At 42.1% G+C, this 20499-nt stretch overlaps 1 protein-coding gene across 2 annotated transcripts; it reads right to left on the bottom strand.

The window, feature by feature from the left end:
• Positions 1 to 1504: 1504 nt before the first annotated feature.
• Positions 1505 to 19507, bottom strand: lcorl (ligand dependent nuclear receptor corepressor-like). 2 transcript variants are annotated; one of them, XM_085777906.1, is made up of 8 exons: positions 19377 to 19507; positions 18405 to 18470; positions 15518 to 15606; positions 15287 to 15413; positions 13704 to 13937; positions 13514 to 13595; positions 1946 to 7597; positions 1505 to 1840 (listed from the first exon to the last, which is right to left on the bottom strand). In XM_085777906.1, exons 1-8 carry the CDS (start codon positions 19471 to 19473, stop codon positions 1759 to 1761), a joined length of 6429 nt encoding a protein of 2142 aa, XP_085634032.1. In that variant the 5' UTR covers positions 19474 to 19507; the 3' UTR covers positions 1505 to 1758. The 2 variants fall into 2 exon arrangements, with proteins under 2 accessions (XP_085634032.1, XP_085634040.1); XM_085777914.1 differs by lacking the exons at positions 1505 to 1840; positions 1946 to 7597 and adding an exon at positions 8090 to 12625.
• Positions 19508 to 20499: the final 992 nt, after the last annotated feature.

The raw sequence follows: 20499 nt of genomic DNA, 5'->3' as shown, positions 1-20499 counted from the left end.
CATGAGGGTGAGTCAACAATGACTGAATTTCATTTTTTGGTGAACTATTCCTTTAAATTGATGGGTTGGTTGGTGACCTACAATAGTGAGATCAGAAGGCTCTACTGTGAAAACCAGGAGTTGGATTTGTTTCATTTCAGTGTCTTCACAGTACTCGGTTATTATTTCAAAAGACTCTTTATTGTTCCAATCACAGACACCTATTTGTTGCATCTGTAATGGACAGTATAAAAACACATGAAAATATACAACAGATATTTAGCACCAGGTTCTTCAACAGAGGACTTAGGGTTATTCATCACAATACTGGGCCACCCCACCTCCTTGCTGTTGAAATGGCAACCATAGTGACATACATACAAGGGTAATCAGGCACACAATACACACTACAGGTTTAAGTTTTGACCTACAGCCAGACATCTTGGATCCAACATCAATCCAATATTAGTGTTAACCGATGGACTCTCTGGCCATGTCTATCACATGGTTGATAAGCAAAAGAGCAGTAGGCCCAGCTGAGCCCCAGCGGAGGTAGGCATCTCTTGCTGCAACTTGAGAAACACAACAGGAGCTCTAGGGAAACCTCAACAGCAACATATTTCCCACCTGTGTTTTAACAGTAAATAATGCTAGTATGTTCATGATAAAATGATTTCTATTATAACATTGAATGAGCTGTTATTTTTCTCCTTGACTGAGGAGCCTATAGCAGGTGGGAAAAAAACTGTTTGTATAGCAATATCCTTTAAGATCACATTACATGGCTATGGAAACAACCAAAGTAACATCCCAGGCCATTGGTACTTGTGTACATCCATTCGTCTGTCAGCAATAAAATAATTACTACATACTGATAAATCATCTGGGTTTGTATTGCACCAAATAGATTCTCTAGTTTTACAGTAGGGGATGGTAGTGGGACATGGGATGTGCAAAATGTGGGGGAGGAATCCGTGTAGTGGGATTAATAATCTCAGATGAATAGTGCAAGAAGTAGATCTGACACTGACGACATACAATATATGCTTTGGGTGAAAAGAAGACATCACATAACGGTGAGTTTAAATAAGTCAGATCCCACAAACCAAATGATGAACCATAATATCCTCTCTACAACTCCATAATGCCACTTTCTTCATTGCTTCACACATACCAGTGGATTTTGTGGTATGTTGGGCCTGGATATGTTGTCATTTAGGACATTTACAATTGTGCTAATGTTGATTTGGTGCTTAAAAATATTGTAAAAGACATAACGCATAAAATATTTGGTGTTAGTACAGACTAATGGCCAATTAGTTTAGTACATCACTTTAGAGGACCTATACACATACTGATGAGGGGGAGTAAAAGATTCCTTCATTTAAAGTATGTTTTTGGCTACCGGCTTATGACAGAAGTGACTGTAGCAAACAAGGCTTGGCTCTAGAGAATGACACTACATTTCAATGCAAGTTTTTAAAACCCAAAATACAAAGCAAATGATTAAATTAGGGTGGTGGCACTGTCTTAATGCAGTCAAGTCTTTCCTTCCAATACAGCCACTCTGACAGGACTCACTGTATAAGCACTTATCAGATAAAAACTTTGTAATGATTAATGTACTAAACACATTCGGAAAGACAGAGGCAAGTTGACAAAAAAAAAAAATCTGTACATACATATCATGGATAAAAATAGTGCAACATCAAGCTTTTGTTAAGTTAGACTGCTACATAATTGCTGAGTGTAAGACTGAACCATAGTGGGATGGTCAGTCTACGTGGTCAGCTCAATGTCCAAAGGCACCACGATAAACCACAGTCCCTTTCCCAGGAAGGAGGCTTCATGCTTCATTTTAGTTCTCTGTCAGAAAAGAAAGAGTGCACAAGTTGAGTTTGTGGTAAATAATAACAGAAGCTTGATAAATGTGTCTTTTGTAATATTCAATAAATGTTCAAGATAGTTACCAAATACAAAGTCACACCATCTTGGCCCGGTCAGGCCCCTCATGCGCGATTGTCTCAACATTTTCGCTGGTGGCAGTTGTGGCGATTCAGCAGACACAACCCCAGGACTTTTGTATTTGCCTTTCATCCTCCCCACTGGCATTTCATCCTGCTCCTGGACTGATTTAGGTGCAGAACCTGCCAAGTCTCTGGAGGTAGTCCTCCTATTCATGCTCGTTTTCCTTTCAGTTTTCACAGCTTTAACAACTCCTACCAGTTCTCTTTCCCTTGCTGCAAATAGGTATGCAGAGGGTGACCCATCATCCAGTGTCACAGTACAGGAGTCCCACTCTTCTTCAGTTGATTCATTGTCTGGAGAGTTGATCTTCCTCAGAAACACTCTGCATTCTTTCAGAGTCTCAGGACTCCAGGCTTTCGAGCAGAGGTTCTGCTCTTTGGGTACATCCACAGGCTCCTGAGTTTGGTCAACAGAACAGGTTGCAGAACTGTTCTCCAAACAGTCAAATAACTGATCTTCCACTGATCTATGTAATGATTTATGTTTTTGTTGTAGTCCAGTTGCATGTCCATTTAAAGAACTTGTAGCCACTTTTGTGTTTTTCTTATTCCTCTGTCTCTTTTGCCACCTTTCCCTTTCTTTTCGGGTTAGGAACCTTGTCTTTGCTCTAAAAAGAGTGGCCTGGTATTTTCTGAATGCTTTGTTTCGCCACCATTGGACTCCTTGATTGAGCCTGCCTGTTGTAAACCTGGGAGTGAAAAGTTGTCGCCTAATATTATGTGTTGGTAGAGGTGCCTTATTCCTCTTCATCAATCCTCTTTGAGCTTGTTGATGTTGCAAAGGACTTTTTGGCACAATTTTGGCAAACTTCTTGATATGTTTGCGGAGTCGCTCTGCCTGAGGGCTGGGGCAAACACTGTTTTTATTGGCTGTGCGAGGGAAGTGCGTAAGTTCATAAGGATTGCGGGAGCATGCCTTCTTGACAATAGCCAGAGACTGTGTCTCTGTAGTCTGCATAAACCAGGAGCAGAGCTGCTGCATGCTACAAGACCTTGGTTTATTAGGAGGACAATCAAACAGTGTTCGAACCACAGAAGAATGTTTTGACTTCCTGGTAAATGAGTAGTCTCCTTTAGTACTCAATCTAGAATTGAAATCTATTTCTTTTCCTTGGTTCTCCACTGTGTCTGAGACCCAGGTGTCAGAGACATGTCGTATACGCCTGGCAAACTCCTGGTTCATTGTCTTCTCCTCGGCTGATGCTGCCCACCATCTTAGTGTCTCTTTCTGGGTAAAAATTGAGTCTACAGATACCCCTGCCATTCTGCTCAGGTCCTGAGAGATGTTCTTCCCCTTGTCCTGACCAAAGTGCTGTCTTTTTTCACCAGATGTTTCTATACTGCTCTGTTGCTCCTCTTTCCTCCTTTCATTGTTGGCCTTGTTCAGCAGGAGTTGTTTAGAGCGCCGTAGCAGAGCATTACTGTGGCTGTATGATCTAGAAGTGGAGGTTGCAACAGCATGCAGAAAGTGGATTGAGGGCTTCCTCACTCTCATTGAGTGACGCACTGCCACAGCCTGATTTGGTTCTTTACCTTCATGCTTGGATTCTATTCCCTTTTCAGTTGGACTGCCTCTATTTGTTGGCCGATGACTGATTGTCCAGGGCTCTTTGGAAGATTTGACTTCTGGCAAAGGTACTTGCTTATGAATTAGTGTTTCCGAGGACTGACGAGTATCCTTATTTATCTGAATTTTGCGTTGCCGAGGAGACACTGTGGTTACTGTGACTGAGATTCCAGAGATCTTAACTTTTGCTGGTCTACCTGGTTTCCTTGAGGGTGCAGAATCATCTCGCTTCTGACATTTGATGTTACTGCTAAACTGAGGGGCAGACTCTTTCACAGGGCTAACAAAACTTAACTCCTCTGACAATTCTGTTGAGGTGGTTTCAATACTACCTGAGCTGGTCTTAGAGTTATGCATTAAAATGCCCAAGTCACTTTTAAGGCCCGCAGCTTGCCAAGCATTATGGATTTCTGTTTGTAGCTGGTCAAAGCCCTCAGACACCATTCGTTTGTTTCTCCTCGAACGGCCATACACAACAGTTATTTTGAGGTTCTTGTTTAAATTTTCCTCAGTGTCAGATTCTAAAACAGTTTTTCCACCTACTGTTTTCTCCCCAATTACTGAATCCATAGCCTTCTGCTTGCGTGGTCGACCAATTGGCCTCTTCACTTTTTTCTCCAGCTGTGGTCCCATCTTCTTTGGCCGGCCTGGACGCCTCTTTGGAGGAGTGGATTCATGAAAAGACAAGTTACATGGGGACCTCTGGTTCTCAGTTCCAGCACCACGCTTAGTGGGAGTACCTTCTCCTGATCTTCTGGAACCTAATTTAGGTGATGAGGAAGCTGACCTGGGTGACTTGGATAGTGGAGATGCAGACTTCCCTGGGAAGAATACTGACTTCCCTGGGGATAAAGCCAACTTTCCTGGGGAGGAAGCCGACTTGCCCGGCGAGGAAGCTGACTTGCCTGGCGAGGACGACGACTTGCCCGGCGAGGCAGCTAACTTGCCCGGGGAAGAAGCTGACTTGCCAGGTGAGGAAGCCGACTTGCCTGGCGAGGAAGCCGACTTGCCTGGGGATGAAGCCGACTTGCCTGGGGATGAAGCCGACTTGCCAGGTGAGGAAGCCGACTTGCCTGGCGAGGTAGCCGACTTGCCTGGGGATGAAGCCGACTTGCCAGGTGAGGAAGCCGACTTGCCTGGGGATGAAGCCGACTTGCCAGGTGAGGAAGCCGACTTGCCTGGCGAGGTAGCCGACTTGCCTGGCGAGGTAGCCGACTTGCCTGGCGAGGTAGCCGACTTGCCTGGGGATGAAGCCGACTTGCCTGGCGAAGAAGCTGACCTTGCCGTTGAGGATGCAGACTTGGCTGGCGAAGAAGCTGGCTTGAGTGTTGATGATGCAGACTTGGCTGGTGAACAGGCAGATTTTGCAGGTGAGGTAGCAGCCTTAAAAGAAGAAACTGATGTTACTTTTGAAGTAAGAGACTGAATGCTCTGGCTTCTGGGTTTTTCAGGTGTCCCTGACCATGAAGACACTTCACATGGGTCAAAGGATGCTTCTGCTTGTGAACTAGAACCAGAGCCTGCTGATTTGAGACTATATCTGACTCCTTCCTTATCCTTTACTGGTGATACAAACATGAGCTTAATTGGACTAGTGTACTGGACCTCTGAGTTGGGAGGTTGGGAAGAACCTTCCAACTTAATGGTGATATTCCTATCTGATGAGTTTCTGGGCATTCTTGAAGCTGCTTTTGAGACTTGTGGTGTTTTTGGAGATGGTCGTAGCCTTCCAAAAGGCTTGGCAATACAGTCCTCATCATCTGTCCTAATGTCTGAGCTCTCTTTAGCAGCTACTGTTTTTGACACTTTGTAAGATGCTTCACATTGTTCTCTCTGTGGATATTGAAAAGCAGGCTTCCCTGTGAGCTCAGGTGGTGACAGTGGGGCTTCATTTCTTGATTCAAGCTGGATGTCATTTGGATCTGGGTCTTTGAATTCAGCATCCAAGGTGCTAGATGTCAAATCCTTGTCCTTTTGTGCTCGCTGGTTAAAGATGCTATCAGAGAAACATGCAACAAAGAACATCTTCCTGGGTTCTGTGACATAGGAGGAGAAACGCTGTGGAGGGACTATCGTTCTCCTGGATTTCCTTGCATCCTTGGAGTGGTTTGATTGATTTTTCTGCCTCTCCCTAGTAGGTTTAGGACAATTCTTATCATTACTGGTTATATTGTCACTGTCAGAGCTTTCACCTGCTTGGCCCTCTTCATCTTTATCAATTCCACAGCTTAACTTATCTTCTTTACAGGGCATGCCACCCTGTTGTGCTGTCACTGTTATTACCTGTGTTTGTGAACTGTCACCTTTAGAGCCACGTTTTCCAAACTTGCTCTGCAGCTCAGGTTTGGGCATTTCAGTGCTTGAAAGAGTAACATCTTTTTCTTCATGGGATATTTCTCTCTCTTTCTCCTCTGTCTTAAGGATTTGAACATCTTCTGTTACTATAATGGTCTGTATCTTATCTTTAACTTCATCTTTATCACTTTCTGTAGAGAGCATGTTCAGTGGTCCCTGCCCAACTCTGTGATTCTTGAGAATTTTTGCATCTTCCTCCATTTCGCTTTTGGACTCCCCTTTACCTAGGTTTGAATCAGATGAAGTACATGATGTAGTTACAGTAATATTCCCATTTATCAATCTTGCCCTCTTTGCTGGTGACACTTTTCTCCTACTGCAGGACACATCAAGCATGGCAAACTCCCGTTTGATTTGTAAGGTATGCCTTCTGGTTGAGGAGTTATCAGCAGGTTTTGCTATAGCAGCAAGGACTTCCTGGCGACGTCTGGCACGGGTATTAGGTGACTTGGGCTCTTTGCTATCATGGCGATTGAAAAGCTCACTCAGATTGTAGTCACTACCACTGTCTTTGTGAAGCACTTTGGTGATTATTTCAGTCAGATGAGCATCAGCATGAAACCGTGGGTTCTGACTGGTTGAAGGAGACAGCACTTGCTCTTTTTCAGAAACATTAATGACAGTGGAAACTGGAGGGTCCCTTTCTAGAGGTTTGATTGTCTCCAGTTTCTCACTGAAGCGATTTACAACATCCTGCAGCAAAGTCCCACTAGGGTTTTGCTCAGCCTCACTTATTAGGGTCCTACCCTGTAGCTCCTCTTGCTCCTTTGCTGTATCTTCATGGTGGCTTGGATTCACAGGACAATTTCTTATGATTCGGTTAGTTTCCTCCTCTTGTCTATGGTGAAGTAGGGAGGGTGGCTTTTCATCTGTTTTCTTACTGACATCTGAGGGGATAGGGGAAAGAGGAGGAGGAGAGGGGCTCTGCTCTCTTTTCAGGACAGGGGGATCCCCTTCTACAAACCCTCTTTCTATTTTGTTTTTGACCTGAATTAGACAGGCATGGTTTGAATAACAAGGACATGGGTGGGGGGAGTGTTGGGTACAGCAGATCGATGAGGAAGGGCACACATTAGAGGGTGGATTGCACAGTGAAGGAGACTTGGATAGGGAAGGAGAGGATGCAAATGAACACACCATGTTTGTACGATCTAAAGCCAGGCTTTGGCAGGAAGTGCACTGCAGCCTTTTGGGGCACAGAACTGAGTAGGTTTCCACCCTGCACCTCTGCATACAACAGTAGCTTGAACCCCGGGAATCTTCAGTTTTACAGTCTTTTGAAGGGCAGAGATGAATGCTACAATTGGACTTGGAGTCTCCTGGATGGTACACTGTACTGTCATCACCATGTTGGTCACAATCCATTAAAGGGGAGTATGAACTGTTGTCATGGGCTTTACATTCACTAAGTGCGACTGCATGAGGGGTAGCATCATCCTGTGTGTTCTCAGCACTGTGACAGCAGTAAGATCCAGTTTGACCTGCAGGTTTGTGATTACACAAACACAGCACTTCTTCTTGGTGTGCCAGCTTCAAGATCTGGTAGAGTAGGGAGCCGTGTGGTGGGCAGAGTGAATGGAGAATGGAATCCAACGCAGAGCTCTGACGGCACTTATTTTCTCGCTGTCCCGAGTCTCCCAGCTCTTCTGAAAATGGTGGTGGAAGGGAGCTAGAGGCAAAAATGAGGAAGAGGAAGTTTAATTCATAGCAGAATCAATGTCAAATTAGAAACACACAAGTACTCACACAGTAACCACCTGTGTAAATGTACTGTAATACTGGGGTCTTTTTATGAGGCAAACACGGCAGTCCTGCCCTTTTTTATTGCCGAGTAAAAGCTAGCTGCTGTAGCCTGCATCATATGCCAACTGCAGTTCACTTTGTCTGCATTTCCTTGTATCATCAGAATATAACTGTCCTAATCTAAAAACTAAGCACGAGAAGACAAGGTCGATATCTGGTGAAGAAGTAACAATAAATGTTAAAGCAGCAATCAAACAATCTACAATCCCCATTCCCCACAAGTAATAAACTAGGGTGCTCTAAAAAGAATCATTATTTACCCTGAGTTGTAAGTAAGTGAAAACGGCGCCAGTAAACTATTTATCATCTGCAAGACCCTGAAAGAAACCATTATATTAGTTAAATGATGACAGGTAACTGATTAGAGAACTGTTTTATTGATGAGTTGCTGAAGGCAAATGATAACATTCTGCTAAAAGCAGAAGGAATGATTGTAGAAACGCTCAAACCAAAATGTTCTTTTCAACAGCACTTTCACCAACAAACTAACAGCTCAAAAGACCCTCTAATGTTCAAGTCAACAAACAGTTATCAGGTCTTGTGAGCGATACATTTTACAGTAAAAGTCACTGATTTAAATAACATGAAAACTTTGGAAGTAATTCATATACGATAGTATTTCCTGGTATTTAAGTGCTGTATGTGCCTAGACCATATCAGGGTTACACAGGGTCAGACGCAGTCAGAGTGTTACATTTTGTAGTGTTACTGTTAAGTTTGTTACGATAACCACATTATAATTTTTTTTTTTTAATCCCTTAAATAATTCTTAACATAAGCACCAGACAACCACAATACGCAGGGGTGTCACTTCAGGACAGAATAAATTATATCAGCTAACATTTAAGAGCGTTCATGCAGTTATAGCAATACACATTTCACATTGCATCAAAGTGCCCCATTACAAAATCAAGAACTACAACGATTAAACTAGTGAAATCACAGTTCTGAAGCACAATCAATAAATAAGTATGCAGCAAAAACACAAAACAACAACAATAAAAATGTTTCTTATAAATCATAGTGCAATAATTGATTGATGCATAAATAGCAGATTTATGTTAAGTTGTTTGAAAGGTTTGCCAGCAGCTCAGTCAATAAAATAAAACCCTCAAGCTCAATTTGAAAACAAGCCCAGGTGTGTTCACAGAATATACAACAATTTAACTTGCGCAATGAAATTGTTATGCTTTCTATTTCTTGAGAGGTGTTAAGGCTTGTATACAAACTGGCCCTTGGACATAAATAGCAGATAATTCCCAGAGTAGAGGCATCATACTGCACTATGCTGGTGCCCCAGACACAGGCACTGTGTACTTTTATGAGCAGAGACATTCAGGAGCAGAGACATCAGTATTTCTATTTTGCCAGAAAGAAAGGTCTAAATGCTGAGCAATCTGACCAAAATGTTTAAAAAACTAAACTGCATTACAATAAGCTTTAAATTACAAATAACACATAGAAAAACAACAGCATAAACACTTAGTTAAAATCATTGCAAATCTCTTATAAATGCCACGGGGCAAAATTTAAACCATTTCAAAACAATTGTTTTTTTTATTATTTCACACCACTAAATGGCTGATTGACTATATACTAATTTACTTGAAGTGTTGTTGATGGCAATATATTTACACTTGGGTGTTTTTCCTTGAGACAAAGAGCTCATAAGCATCCCTAAGCTAATAAGAGCTCATACCCCAGCATATTCAGTATCATAACACAGAGGCTTTGATGTGAAACCTGACTGGGCAATAGGCAGATAAAGTTCAGAGGTATATGTGGCAACGAGGTTAGAAATACAGAGAGAAAGACATAAGACAGACAGAGGCAGGCTGACATCACAGCAAAACAAACTGAAGCAGCTTTGTGTGGGTAACCCTGAACTGCTGCTTTGGTAGTAGCACTGTTGATAAACCATCTCAGAGGCAGGTATGAGTGTTTAGCATTTAACCAGACGAAGACAAGGAAGCCTGTGAGCCTTCCTCTAAATCAAGTCACTGACACAATGCCAGCTTTTTACCAATGTTGAGTAGTCTACAAAATCAACCATTAATGACAATTATCTCTATCAAGCCATTAAACACTATCTGTCGTTTAGGCTTTACACATTGCAATGCATATCACCTTGGAATCGCATTGGTTAAAATTAGGTCTTTTGTTGTAGCTACGCTTCTTAGTGCCTGGGCAACAGTCCCGTAAATTTAAGTTTCAAGCAGCAGTCATGTATGAGGTTTACAGTAATACAGCTACAGTAGCAGAATTAGTAAATATGTGATAATAAAACAACATCTTTCACAAACAGTACACATACACAACAACATACATTTCCCAAGCTTATCAGTGCACATTTAAAAACATGCTGCACAATGGCATTCCAACTATGCTTGATACAATGTTCAGACTAGCTTGCACAAATAGAGCAGAAAACTGTGTGGACACAAAAATGGCTTTCATAAGCTAATCTCTTCAACAGAAACTCATAATGAAGATGTAGCCACCACAGCAGTTTATACTGTACAATCTCCCTGTTTGTAGAGGTCTCCTTCCAATAGCAATGAGTTTTTAATCTGTTATAATGGCTCTAAGTCACTTCTGTAGCCCAGGTAAGATACCCAGGGAGAGATAGAAAGCTGCAAATGACAATCATCATCACTCCATTCACAAGGAGCTTTAAGAATTGAGTCAAACCTGAATAACCTAATAACCTAACAGCTAGCAAACATGAGAGTCACACTTAATTTCTTAGCTTTAAGAGGTCCACAACTGTATTTCTCATACTTGGTCTTGGGCAATCTGGTGTACAACAATCATTATCATTTTTTCTCCTTGAAGAAAAACGGATTCATACTAAACATGAGAGAACTTCCTGGATATCTTTAAAGGATAATGCCTGTGTCAATATGTCCTATTATTACCAACAAATCCCCTGACAAGACCAAAACCAGCAATGGATTTTCCTGATAAGTAGGGCCGCAACGTCTATTTCATAATGAGGTACTCTCCATATAATTTGATTAATCATTTGGTCTATCAAACGTCTAAAATTGTTGAAAAATTCCCAGCGTAATATTCTGAAAACAAAAAATTACAAATTTTAAGTGCTAGTTTATTAGCCCAGTTTGACCTAAGTCAAAGTTTTGCATTTCTGTATTTTTTGTCATATTCTTTTTGAAAATGACAAGAATGATTAATTGTGGCTGATTCTTTTTTTTTTTTTTTTTATCACTTTCATCACTTGATTTTACATTTAAGTCCACTGTCATCTAAAACTGTCATATATAAAAAATAATTGAATATACACCCGTATGATTTGCATTAGATTCAGTCAAGCTGAGTATGCAGTCAAGCAAAGTCAAAATGACAAAACAGTGAGTATGCCTGATACACATGGATGCTGTGGATTTCGATATATCAGGCTTTGGCCTCACATACAATATCAGGATAAAATTTATTTTTAGTTTTGGTCTTTTCATGTTATTAGTTAGTAAACAGATAAAAAAAAATCCAAGACATATCCTTCTGAAATGTAAGAAGCTCTCAGGAGTGTGTTGAGTTGAACAGCTCCTGTGAATTACAGCTGCAATGAGCTCTTGACAAATGCTGCACCTCATAGCTGCTTTAATTAAAGCCCAGGACTAAGCTGGAGAAACACAGCTAAAAGTATGACTATCACATTACAGACACATTGTCAAAAGACCTGAATAATAATATCCATATATTTTTGTAAAGGCATGTGTTGTGTTTTAACGAGTGTCTTCAGAAAACATGTGTCTTGTAAGAGGTGATGAGTTCAAGTGTTGAGGAGTTTTGGAGGCTTTTTGTGGTCTAGAACCTCTTTGTGTCAGCAGCTGAGGTGAGAGTCCCTGAGTTTGTTGGACTGGTCATGGCACCAGACCCAGACGAGTTGGAAATGGATGAACAAAAGTTGGCAGATTTCTTCTTAGGTGGGTTCTTCAGTGTTCCAGTGCGCTCTTTGACTTTATATTCCAGTGTGCTATGGGGCACCCCATAAACCCCCTGGGCCTTAGAAACGCTCATGCGACCTGCCATCACCATAGTGATGGCTTCCTCCAACAGTTCATGGTCGTACTGGCGATATCTTCCTCGCTTCTTTCTTGGTTGTTTGTCTTTATCCCTGCTACCTGCCCCCTCCTCTGAATCATCCAGTGAGGACCCACGTGGTCCCAGGCGATGAGGTGACTGGTTGGCACTGCCTGGGCAGCCATGAGATAAGAAAGGAGGTCTGGGTTTGAAGAGCGATGAAGGTCTGGCAGCAGCTGTCGATGAACTGGCAGTACCCTCTGTTGTTGAGGTACGTTGGTGTAGGTTTTCAGCCATGCTGCAATTCTCAGCTGAAAGTGACCTGTTATGGTCAGACATTGAACGGACCTGAGGAATACGCAGGGGTGTGGGTGGTTCCAGACTGGGAGTGGGGCTTGGTGGCGGCTGGAGAGCATCCCTGAGTTGGGGAAATGAGTGGGGGAGGGATTTCTGTAGACGTGGCTGATAAAAAGTAAGAGAGGATGATGGGAAACTGAAGTCTCCATTCTCCTCTGCTGCTCCTCCAATTTCCGCCCGCTCTGCCCATGCCGCCACCTTCTGTAGAACAAGACGAGCTTCACCACCCAGCATTGATGACATCACATTGTACGACGTCACTTCATCCCTGAAATCTCTGCTTCCTGGTGCGAGCTGGGGCAACATCCCAACCCTTCCCTCAGCCCAGCTTTCCAGGCCTTGCCTCAGGGTGTGAAGAGGTATTCCATAAAGCAACGCAGCCCGCTGCTCCTGCAACCTTCCTGAACGTATATCCTTCAAGGCCTTGGACAGCAACCCCTCAGACAGCTCCCAGCTCCTTTCAATGTACTCCTCCCTCTGCCTGTGCTGCCTCCTAGGGATGGGAGGACCAAACAGCAGGGTCAGGATGGAGGTGATGGAGGGGGTTTGAGTTTGGCATAGGGGACAGGGGGGGTGCAGAGCGAGGGGTCCACTCCTTTATGCCTTGTGTTGGTAACATCACTGCGACTTAAGTTTCATGTCTGTCTGTTTTCAGTCTGTTTCTGGGCCCTCACACACACTGCTGCTGTGTGTCTCATGCACACACATTCTTTGTGCGTGGCAAAGCCTCTTCACGTCCAGGTGGGACAGTCTGTGAATGGCTGGGGTCACTTTGGCGCTCACATATAACCCCTGTAGTTTTGTGATATCCTTCAGTGAGAATCCTACATGCTTGAATGTTGAATAATCAAACTCATAACTGGATCAGTAAAAAAAGGTAAAATCGTTGTGAGGTACTGCATTGTTCTCCTCATTGTACAATCCTGAGCTGTTGGCAAATGTTATAATACGGTGCCATTGCTGTGACGTTACCGCTCAAGAGATAAAAGAGTCAACCCCATAGAACCACAACACCAAACACAAGCTAACTCTTCATAATTACTAACAATAAACTGACCTAAAGCACTGTCACACATAGGAGTATGCAGATGTGTTAATTAGTTGAACTAAATCAAGCAGTTTGGGCAAAAATTGCAATAACACTGCATAATATATTGATGCTGGCCACCAATGCCATTTTTTTTCCTAGCGGGGATTTTTGAACATGCAACGTAACATTTCAGTGATAGTGGGTTTGAACAAATATGTCAAGATGATGTTAAATTTCTACTGTATTTATTATGGAACCCCAGTTTGAACCAACAGTAATTATTAGGCTTTCTTGTGCATTATGCCATGAACGTTATCGACATTAACAATTTCAGAATAACAAAACTCTTACCCGGAGGCTTTGTGATTAGATAATGATGACGATGAAGTTGCTGAGCTGGCAGAGTTCCTGTTGGAGAGGTCGAGTACACCATCTGTCACAGGAAAAATTTAAAGTTTGTTAAGGAGTTGAATTGCTGTGGTACCTGCTGTGGCTTTGAATTCATAATGTGTAATAATATTACAAATAATATTTTCCCTACCAGGGTCGGGTTCACACTCTTTCTCCTCCTGAGTTCGGCTCACTGTGAGGTCCAGAGGTGTGTCTGATGTGTCTGACGTGTCTGACGAAGGTGATGAGGTCCTTGTTGTGGTAACATTTGCACTGGTATGGAGTTGACACTTAGATGCATAATCCATGGCAAACTGACGTATCATCTTCTTCATCAGCTCTTGAGCAACCTTAGGGATGTTGGAATCACAACCCAAGTGCACATCTAACAAAGAAGGCACAGTTGCAGACAGAAGATAAAATGATTTGACTTCCAACACAACAAGTGGGTTAGGGTTAGAGTCATCAAGGAAAGGATATGTGATGTCTCGCAATGAGTCCACTGTCCAAATATGCAAAAGCAACATGCAAAAAAAAGTATATAGTCTGGAAACTTGTAAGAATATGTTTTCCAATTCCACATAGGAACAGTTATTCACTCCAGGTCTGTGCAATAATTCCCCAAGTTATTTACTCTGAGATTCATAACCACGGAAGCTGTTTAAATCACTTTTCTGGGATGACTTCAACCTATACGTTAGGAATTCTTTCAATTTGCTACTTGGAAGAAATTGTACTGTATTCCAAAATGTATCTATGGACAAACTTTGAAACCTGGCAAAAATATTTGTGGGAGACCCACAACCCAGAACGCCTAACAAATCAATGCAGACCTTTCCTGTTTTGTTTTTCCAACACAATGATTTGGAGTATTATTAATGTTATCCCTAATTCTTCTATTTTGATAGGACAACCAAAAAGCAGTAAGCTGACAGTACAGCAACCTCAGCCAGACGTTTTGTGCATCATATACCCCTTTCCCACTGGCCAAAAAACCCGTTTAAACCCGCTAACAATCGGCTTTTGGTGGCAGTGGGAAAGGCGCACTGAGCCGCATCGACACGGGTCAAACGACTCGGCAAGCGACGCAGGTTAAAATCGCCTTTAATCGGCTCGGCTCTGCTCGGCTTGCAGTGGGAACGCCAGACCCGCGTCAACCCGCTAATTTACGTGATGACACTGAACGTTACGTGACGCTACGTCATCGCGCCGGTCGCGTCTCATATCACGTACCAAAACAAAGCTCTGCTCCGCTCTGAGTCTGCTCTCATCCGAGACTGGGATCAAAAGATCAGAGAACACTGACCAAAAACGATAGAAAAAAAGAAAAGAAAAGAAGCGACAGTCTGTTTAACTGACGTGTTGTGCCGCGGACGTCCGTCATCCGGCCACAGCAGACTCTCTGTCCTTCGCGGTCCTGGTGCTCCAGGTCAGCCAGCCAGAGAGTCTGCCTCGGCGGACGGACACTCCGCGGCGGGCGGCTGTGGCATGACTGTGTGTGTCTCTTGCACCGCGGATGAGAGCGGGGCGACTGGTTTATGCTCTGTCTGATCCCTCAGCGGGGGGTCAGACTCGGCTCATTTTGGTCAATGGGAAAGGGGCCAAATGCCGATTGTTAGCGGGTCGACCCGCGTTTAAAAAACCCGCGTCGACCCGCTAATTTTAGTGGGAAAACGGCTATAAATTGACAGGGTTGTGCCATGGTCCACAAAGCAGAAAAAGAACCTGACCCACCTTTCCTGTGAAACACAGCTTGGAGAAACCTGTGAGCTGACTGGCTGCTCTCAGAAATGCTAGGAGCCTGACAGGGAGAGTATTCAGAGGGGGAGGAGAGGGGCGACGTGGATGCAGGTACTTGATCCTAAAAGGGTGGGAAAAAACAAACAAGAAAGTTAATTTGCTGGTTTTACTACAATGAATATAGTATGAATAAATATTAGATTGAATGGTCTTGGTAATTCTTACACTGAGTTTGTCGAGGGAAAGGTTGCAGAATGAACACTTAGAGTAACTTGCTTCTGGGGACCAATCATCAATCTCTTCGGGTTCACAGTCTAAAAGACACAACACATACTTATAACCAGGGATTGATAAATAAAAGTGCATCAACGATAAAGTAGTCATATGGTAGTCACATGATCCAACCTTTATACAGCAACAAATATTGACAATAGACCATAGTAAAGTTTGAACTTTTGTTTTACAATTTACAGTGGTTAACATTTAACACAAGAACTTGGAAAACTTTTACAGGTGTGTTCGATCATATCCTCTCATTATGAGACAATGCAAGTTTTTTTTTTTTGCTTTTGTATACTAATGTATAGTTAGTGTAACTAGTAACTAGTGTATGTTTTTCTCAATATCTCTGGTTGTTGTATAGCTAATGCTGCAAATGAAAGAGACAACATAAGGCAAACTTTGTGTTTTTCACAGCTGATGCCTAACAAATGCTAGGCATCTGTAATAGTATTCTGAATGCTTAAAGAAATAGTGGAGACCCAGTGACAAAGTTGACCAAGTGAGTAAAGTTATTCAAGTTATTCATTTATTGGCTTAAGTTAACTAAGCTTAATAAGTTATTCTTATATGTAAGTATGGGAAGATGTTGAGGCTCTGATGCAACAAATTTGCAGTGATCCAATACATGGCATTTCAAAGTTGACTCAATTTTCTGTGATTAACCCAGATAAAGTATAGCCCTAATGTTGAGAATACCTAAAAAAAACAAGAGGACAGATCAAATTCTCGACTATTACGACAGACAAATTTGTGTACTAAGTATATTGGTTCAGTTGCATTAAAATCAGCGGTTCCATAAATGCAATATAAGCACATGTATCTGCAAATTAACTTCTTTTTAAGTCATTCCGGTTCACCTAGAACTGTTAGGGTGCCATGGACACATTTCTTTACACAAGTGCCGTTTTCACCAGCTGTTTTGTAAAAACTTCCTTTATGTTGAGTCCAGGGTTGGAAATTAACTTTTTCTGGTGGATTCTAAATTCTACCAGCCACTCAATGTTTTTACCAGCCACCATTTCGCAAGTGTACTTTTGTGACATTTGTAATTTGTCTTGTTTTTTTTAAGCCAACAGTGCCACCACATAAAAAATATTCATTCAAAAAATGCTTTATTTATTCCCCCACGTTTAGTTTTACTGTAGATTAACTGTATCATCCCCCTATTTTTGTGCTCTTTTTGATATCGTTACATCCCTAGTAGATCACAATCTCACAATATTACAATACCTCAATAACAAGCCCATGGTATTTACTGCAGTATTCATGATATCCACTATCCATAAGTCAACAACATAAACATTTGGTCAAAAATAAAATAGCTTATCTGCCTGCCTCTCTCTCCTTATCCCACCCTCACCTGCCTGCCCCCCCCCCCACACCACCACCTCCCTCACACTCTTTCCCTCGCTCCCCCAGCTCACACACACACATTTCCATGGGGGGACTTTTTCAAGAAGTTGGTGACATGAAGTTGCTATTTGATTGTAGGACTTGAGAAATGTGCCACAGAGACACAAAGACAAGGCATGTGGTAGAGTGTTATTGTTTAACTATAACTGTAGGGATACACATAAAAAGATTAATTGAATGATTATAATTTTGAGTCAAATTTCAAAACTTAACATTGTTATCACTGCATACAGTACCTGTTAAGGTGTTTTCCCTAAATAAATAGAAATGAGGAGACATCTACAAACCTAATTATTCAATTAATTTAAATACAAAAATAACACATGTTTTGAATGATTTCCATAATAGAGGAATGAGTATTTGGGTAGGTAAATATTACTCTAAACTAAATTTCGATTTTAATTTAATTATTAATATAGGATATGAAAATGAATTTGGGAGAATGCCCCTTTAAACCCAAAAGTTCAGTTGTATAGTGATTTTAGGGTGGAGCTTCTTCCCTCACAAACTACCTTGGACAAGTGCTCACAGCAGCGTGTCAAAAGCAAACTAACGGCAAGTTTAAAGCAGATATCAGTGGAATGTTTTTGTTAATATAAGTCCTAAATAGTCCTATTTTCCGTCAGCAATCACTTACATGAAGTATTTCAGCCTAAACACGAGTCTCTCCGTCACTCTGCTCTGCTGTAACCCGAGGAGAAAATTTTCCTTGTGGGATACAAGTGTTATCCAATGAGGGGAGAGAACGGCATGAAGGGCTGTGTGTGCAGCCAAGAGATGCGCGTGAATGTGGTGACGTAGCACGAGGACCAATAGATGCCTGACAAGGGCGGGGGCTGCTAACTCATTGTGCGTTCAAGGAAACTCGTACTTTGTGTTTTTCCTTCCTGTGAAGTCATACCAGTTCGATCTGGTACGAGTTCACGGGTCGGAAGTTACGAGTGGCCGTTATAGGGAACTTTCACAGACAACAGGACGGTAAAAACACGAGCTACGGGTTACCTGGAACGCTACCAAGTCGTAGTTGTGACTTGAAGCTGTAACTTACGGTTTCAAAAGCCTGCCTTGAACACAGCATTAGCCGAAACGGCCGTGCCGATGATATCTGCTTTAATTTAGGTCATCAAGTTGCTGGCAGAATTAGCATTAATTAGTAACAGCTGACATGATGCGCCACTGGCAACGATTATCCTTCTACCTGCCGAAAGCGACGCTAAGCATCACGTAAGACAGGTTGCTACAACTAAATGTTTTGTACGGCGTCTTCAAGACTAGTCCCTGCATTGCATTTCTGAATGGCTTGAGAGGCAGACTAATGCATGGTTGTTTTTGATTGTTTTTTAAAATAAATAATATACAATACGTCTACGGTTGCACAGAGCATTCATAAGCTTTTAATGCACATACAACAACCCACCATCAAATACATTGAGGTCTCTCATCAGCATTGGGCCATAGATTCCCTCCAGGATGCTTTCAAACCCTGCAAGACAATTTAAAAAGACAAATCTGTTTTAGATTTTATTTGGGTACAATGTTTTGCTTTACCAATTTTATATAGGGGAAAACAACAACATATATTTGGACTTTCAAGTGCGCTAATGCAGCGAGTTGTCAACAAGTTTACACCTGCAATGCTAAAAAAAATAGTCACTACGTCAGCACAAACAATAAACATTTTCCATTAACCGTAGTCAGGTTGGGTAGGTAGATTAATGCTCCCTTTGTCTGCGTCTGCTCTGAAATTAATGTCACTGTGATTAGACATTATGAACAACAATGATTATAGACGACTTAAGATGAGCTAGCCTAACGCAACCGTCTTCAGCTGCATAAAATAAGTCTTCAAATTAGCAAACGATGTGCGGAAAATCGTTATCCGAGACCGCTAAGATGTATACTTTCCTCATTTTGCACTGACATAACGTAGCAACGACCCCAACCCCTCCCCCAAGTAACGAAACAGCTATAATGCTAGCAGAGACACTTAGCTCAGCATTAGCATAGCCACCATATATGTCAACAAACAAAACAAAATCTCGCTGCTGACGACGACTGCTCCATCAGCTACAAATTCAACCATACGCCTTAATGATGTATATGTCATCCGAGTCATATAACATTAACGTTATCTGACAGAGCTAGGACCGGCAAGGAGCTAGCTAGCTCAGGAGGGACAAAGAGCCAACTGGAGTAGCTAGGCAGCTGGTAAATATTAACGTTAGCCTGCCAGCTTAACTTAAGAGCTGTGGACACCGACCGAGCCAGGCTATTAGCCCGGCTAACACAGAGCTAACATCGGCTAGCAGACCGACACAGCTCGTGGTTTTCACAACTTATTATTATATAATATATTATTTTACTTGACAAAATATTAAACTGCACATACCGACGCAGTGTATCAACGTGTGTCGCCACGAATCGAGTTCCCGCCGAAATCCTTTCCGTTCTACTGTGCACCTTGGGCAGCACTGCACAGTCGCCATTCTCCGTCCGTCCTTCCCCTCTCTCTCTCCCTCTCTCCCTCTGTCTCTCTCTCTGGCCGCTATGCGTCTGTATCGTATGGAGTCCAGCCTCCACAGCACCGACCACCACCTTCTTCTTCTCCTTGTTTTTGTCTTACAGAAAAGGGGGTGGATCGCGCAGGCGTAGCTCACAGTCGGCCATATTGGGACGGGCAACTCGCACAGACACTTGCATTAGTTCAGGTGGGTGATCCTGTCCTCTGCACTAAAAAAAACTATTCATAACTCTGAAAAATAAGTCAGTATGTAACTATTACTTTAACTATTTGCATAATGTTACTTTTACAAAAAAAAGTACATGGTTAAAATTATCCGCGATTGTAAGTATGCTGCATCATTACTGCATAAACGTTCATAAAAAATCAAACCGTTTGGAAATCGGACAAAAACTGAGCAAGTTCTGGTCATTATAGCAGAACATGCACCATAGGCTTAATGCTCTGAGGGAGAGAGTTGCCCGTCCCAAGATGGCCGCCGTGTGGCTACGCCGTGGGCAGCAGCGGCGGGTGAGTCCAGCGGAAGCGGAAGAGAAGCTCTTTTTTTGTTTTTTTTTGTGCAAAACAATACAATTCAACACAACAACAAAGATTGTCGCCAGGGGGCTACATAGCCACATAAAGGCATTTTTTTTTTTTTTTTTTTAAAGATTCCAGATTGCATTATAAAAAGAAGTTGTAGAGAGCACATAGGTTCAAGGTCTTGATAGCTTTTGTGTTATTACATTTTTCAATGGTTTTAATAGCCTACTGCTTGACTTCGTTCTTAAATGTAGCCTAAGAAAAAAAGGATTTTGATTTGTGTACGGTATCTACATTTATGAATGTGCCATTTGGATAAAAGGATATTTAAGTAAAAAAGTAAAAGTAAATTCTTGATATGTAAGTAGTGAACCATTGGAGTTAAATAACTGATGGACCAGAAGTATATTGTGAATAAACCAGAAAGGGTAAAATAAGGATTTGTTTCTTTATTATTCCGTAATATCTG

The sequence above is a fragment of the Trachurus japonicus genome, chromosome 1 (assembly GCF_045865225.1).
Source record: "Trachurus japonicus isolate A0001 chromosome 1, Traja_1.0".
Taxonomy (NCBI): Eukaryota; Metazoa; Chordata; class Actinopteri; order Carangiformes; family Carangidae; genus Trachurus; species Trachurus japonicus.
Note: the sequence above shows the minus strand (reverse complement) of the source record. Positions and strands in the feature narration are given on the sequence as shown.

What these genes read in the sequence shown, in the direction of transcription:
- lcorl (XM_085777906.1), bottom strand. Translation starts at nt 19,473, where the DNA reads ATGGCGACTGTGCAGTGCTGCCCAAGGTGCACAGTAGAACGGAAAGGA. An exon ending in AGAGTGTGAACCCGACCCTG is followed by an intron (nt 13,596 to 13,703) that starts GTAGGGAAAATA and finishes TTCCTGTGACAG; the next exon opens with ATGGTGTACTCGACCTCTCC. An exon ending in TCTAATCACAAAGCCTCCGG is followed by an intron (nt 7,598 to 13,513) that starts GTAAGAGTTTTG and finishes TTTTGCCTCTAG; the next exon opens with CTCCCTTCCACCACCATTTT.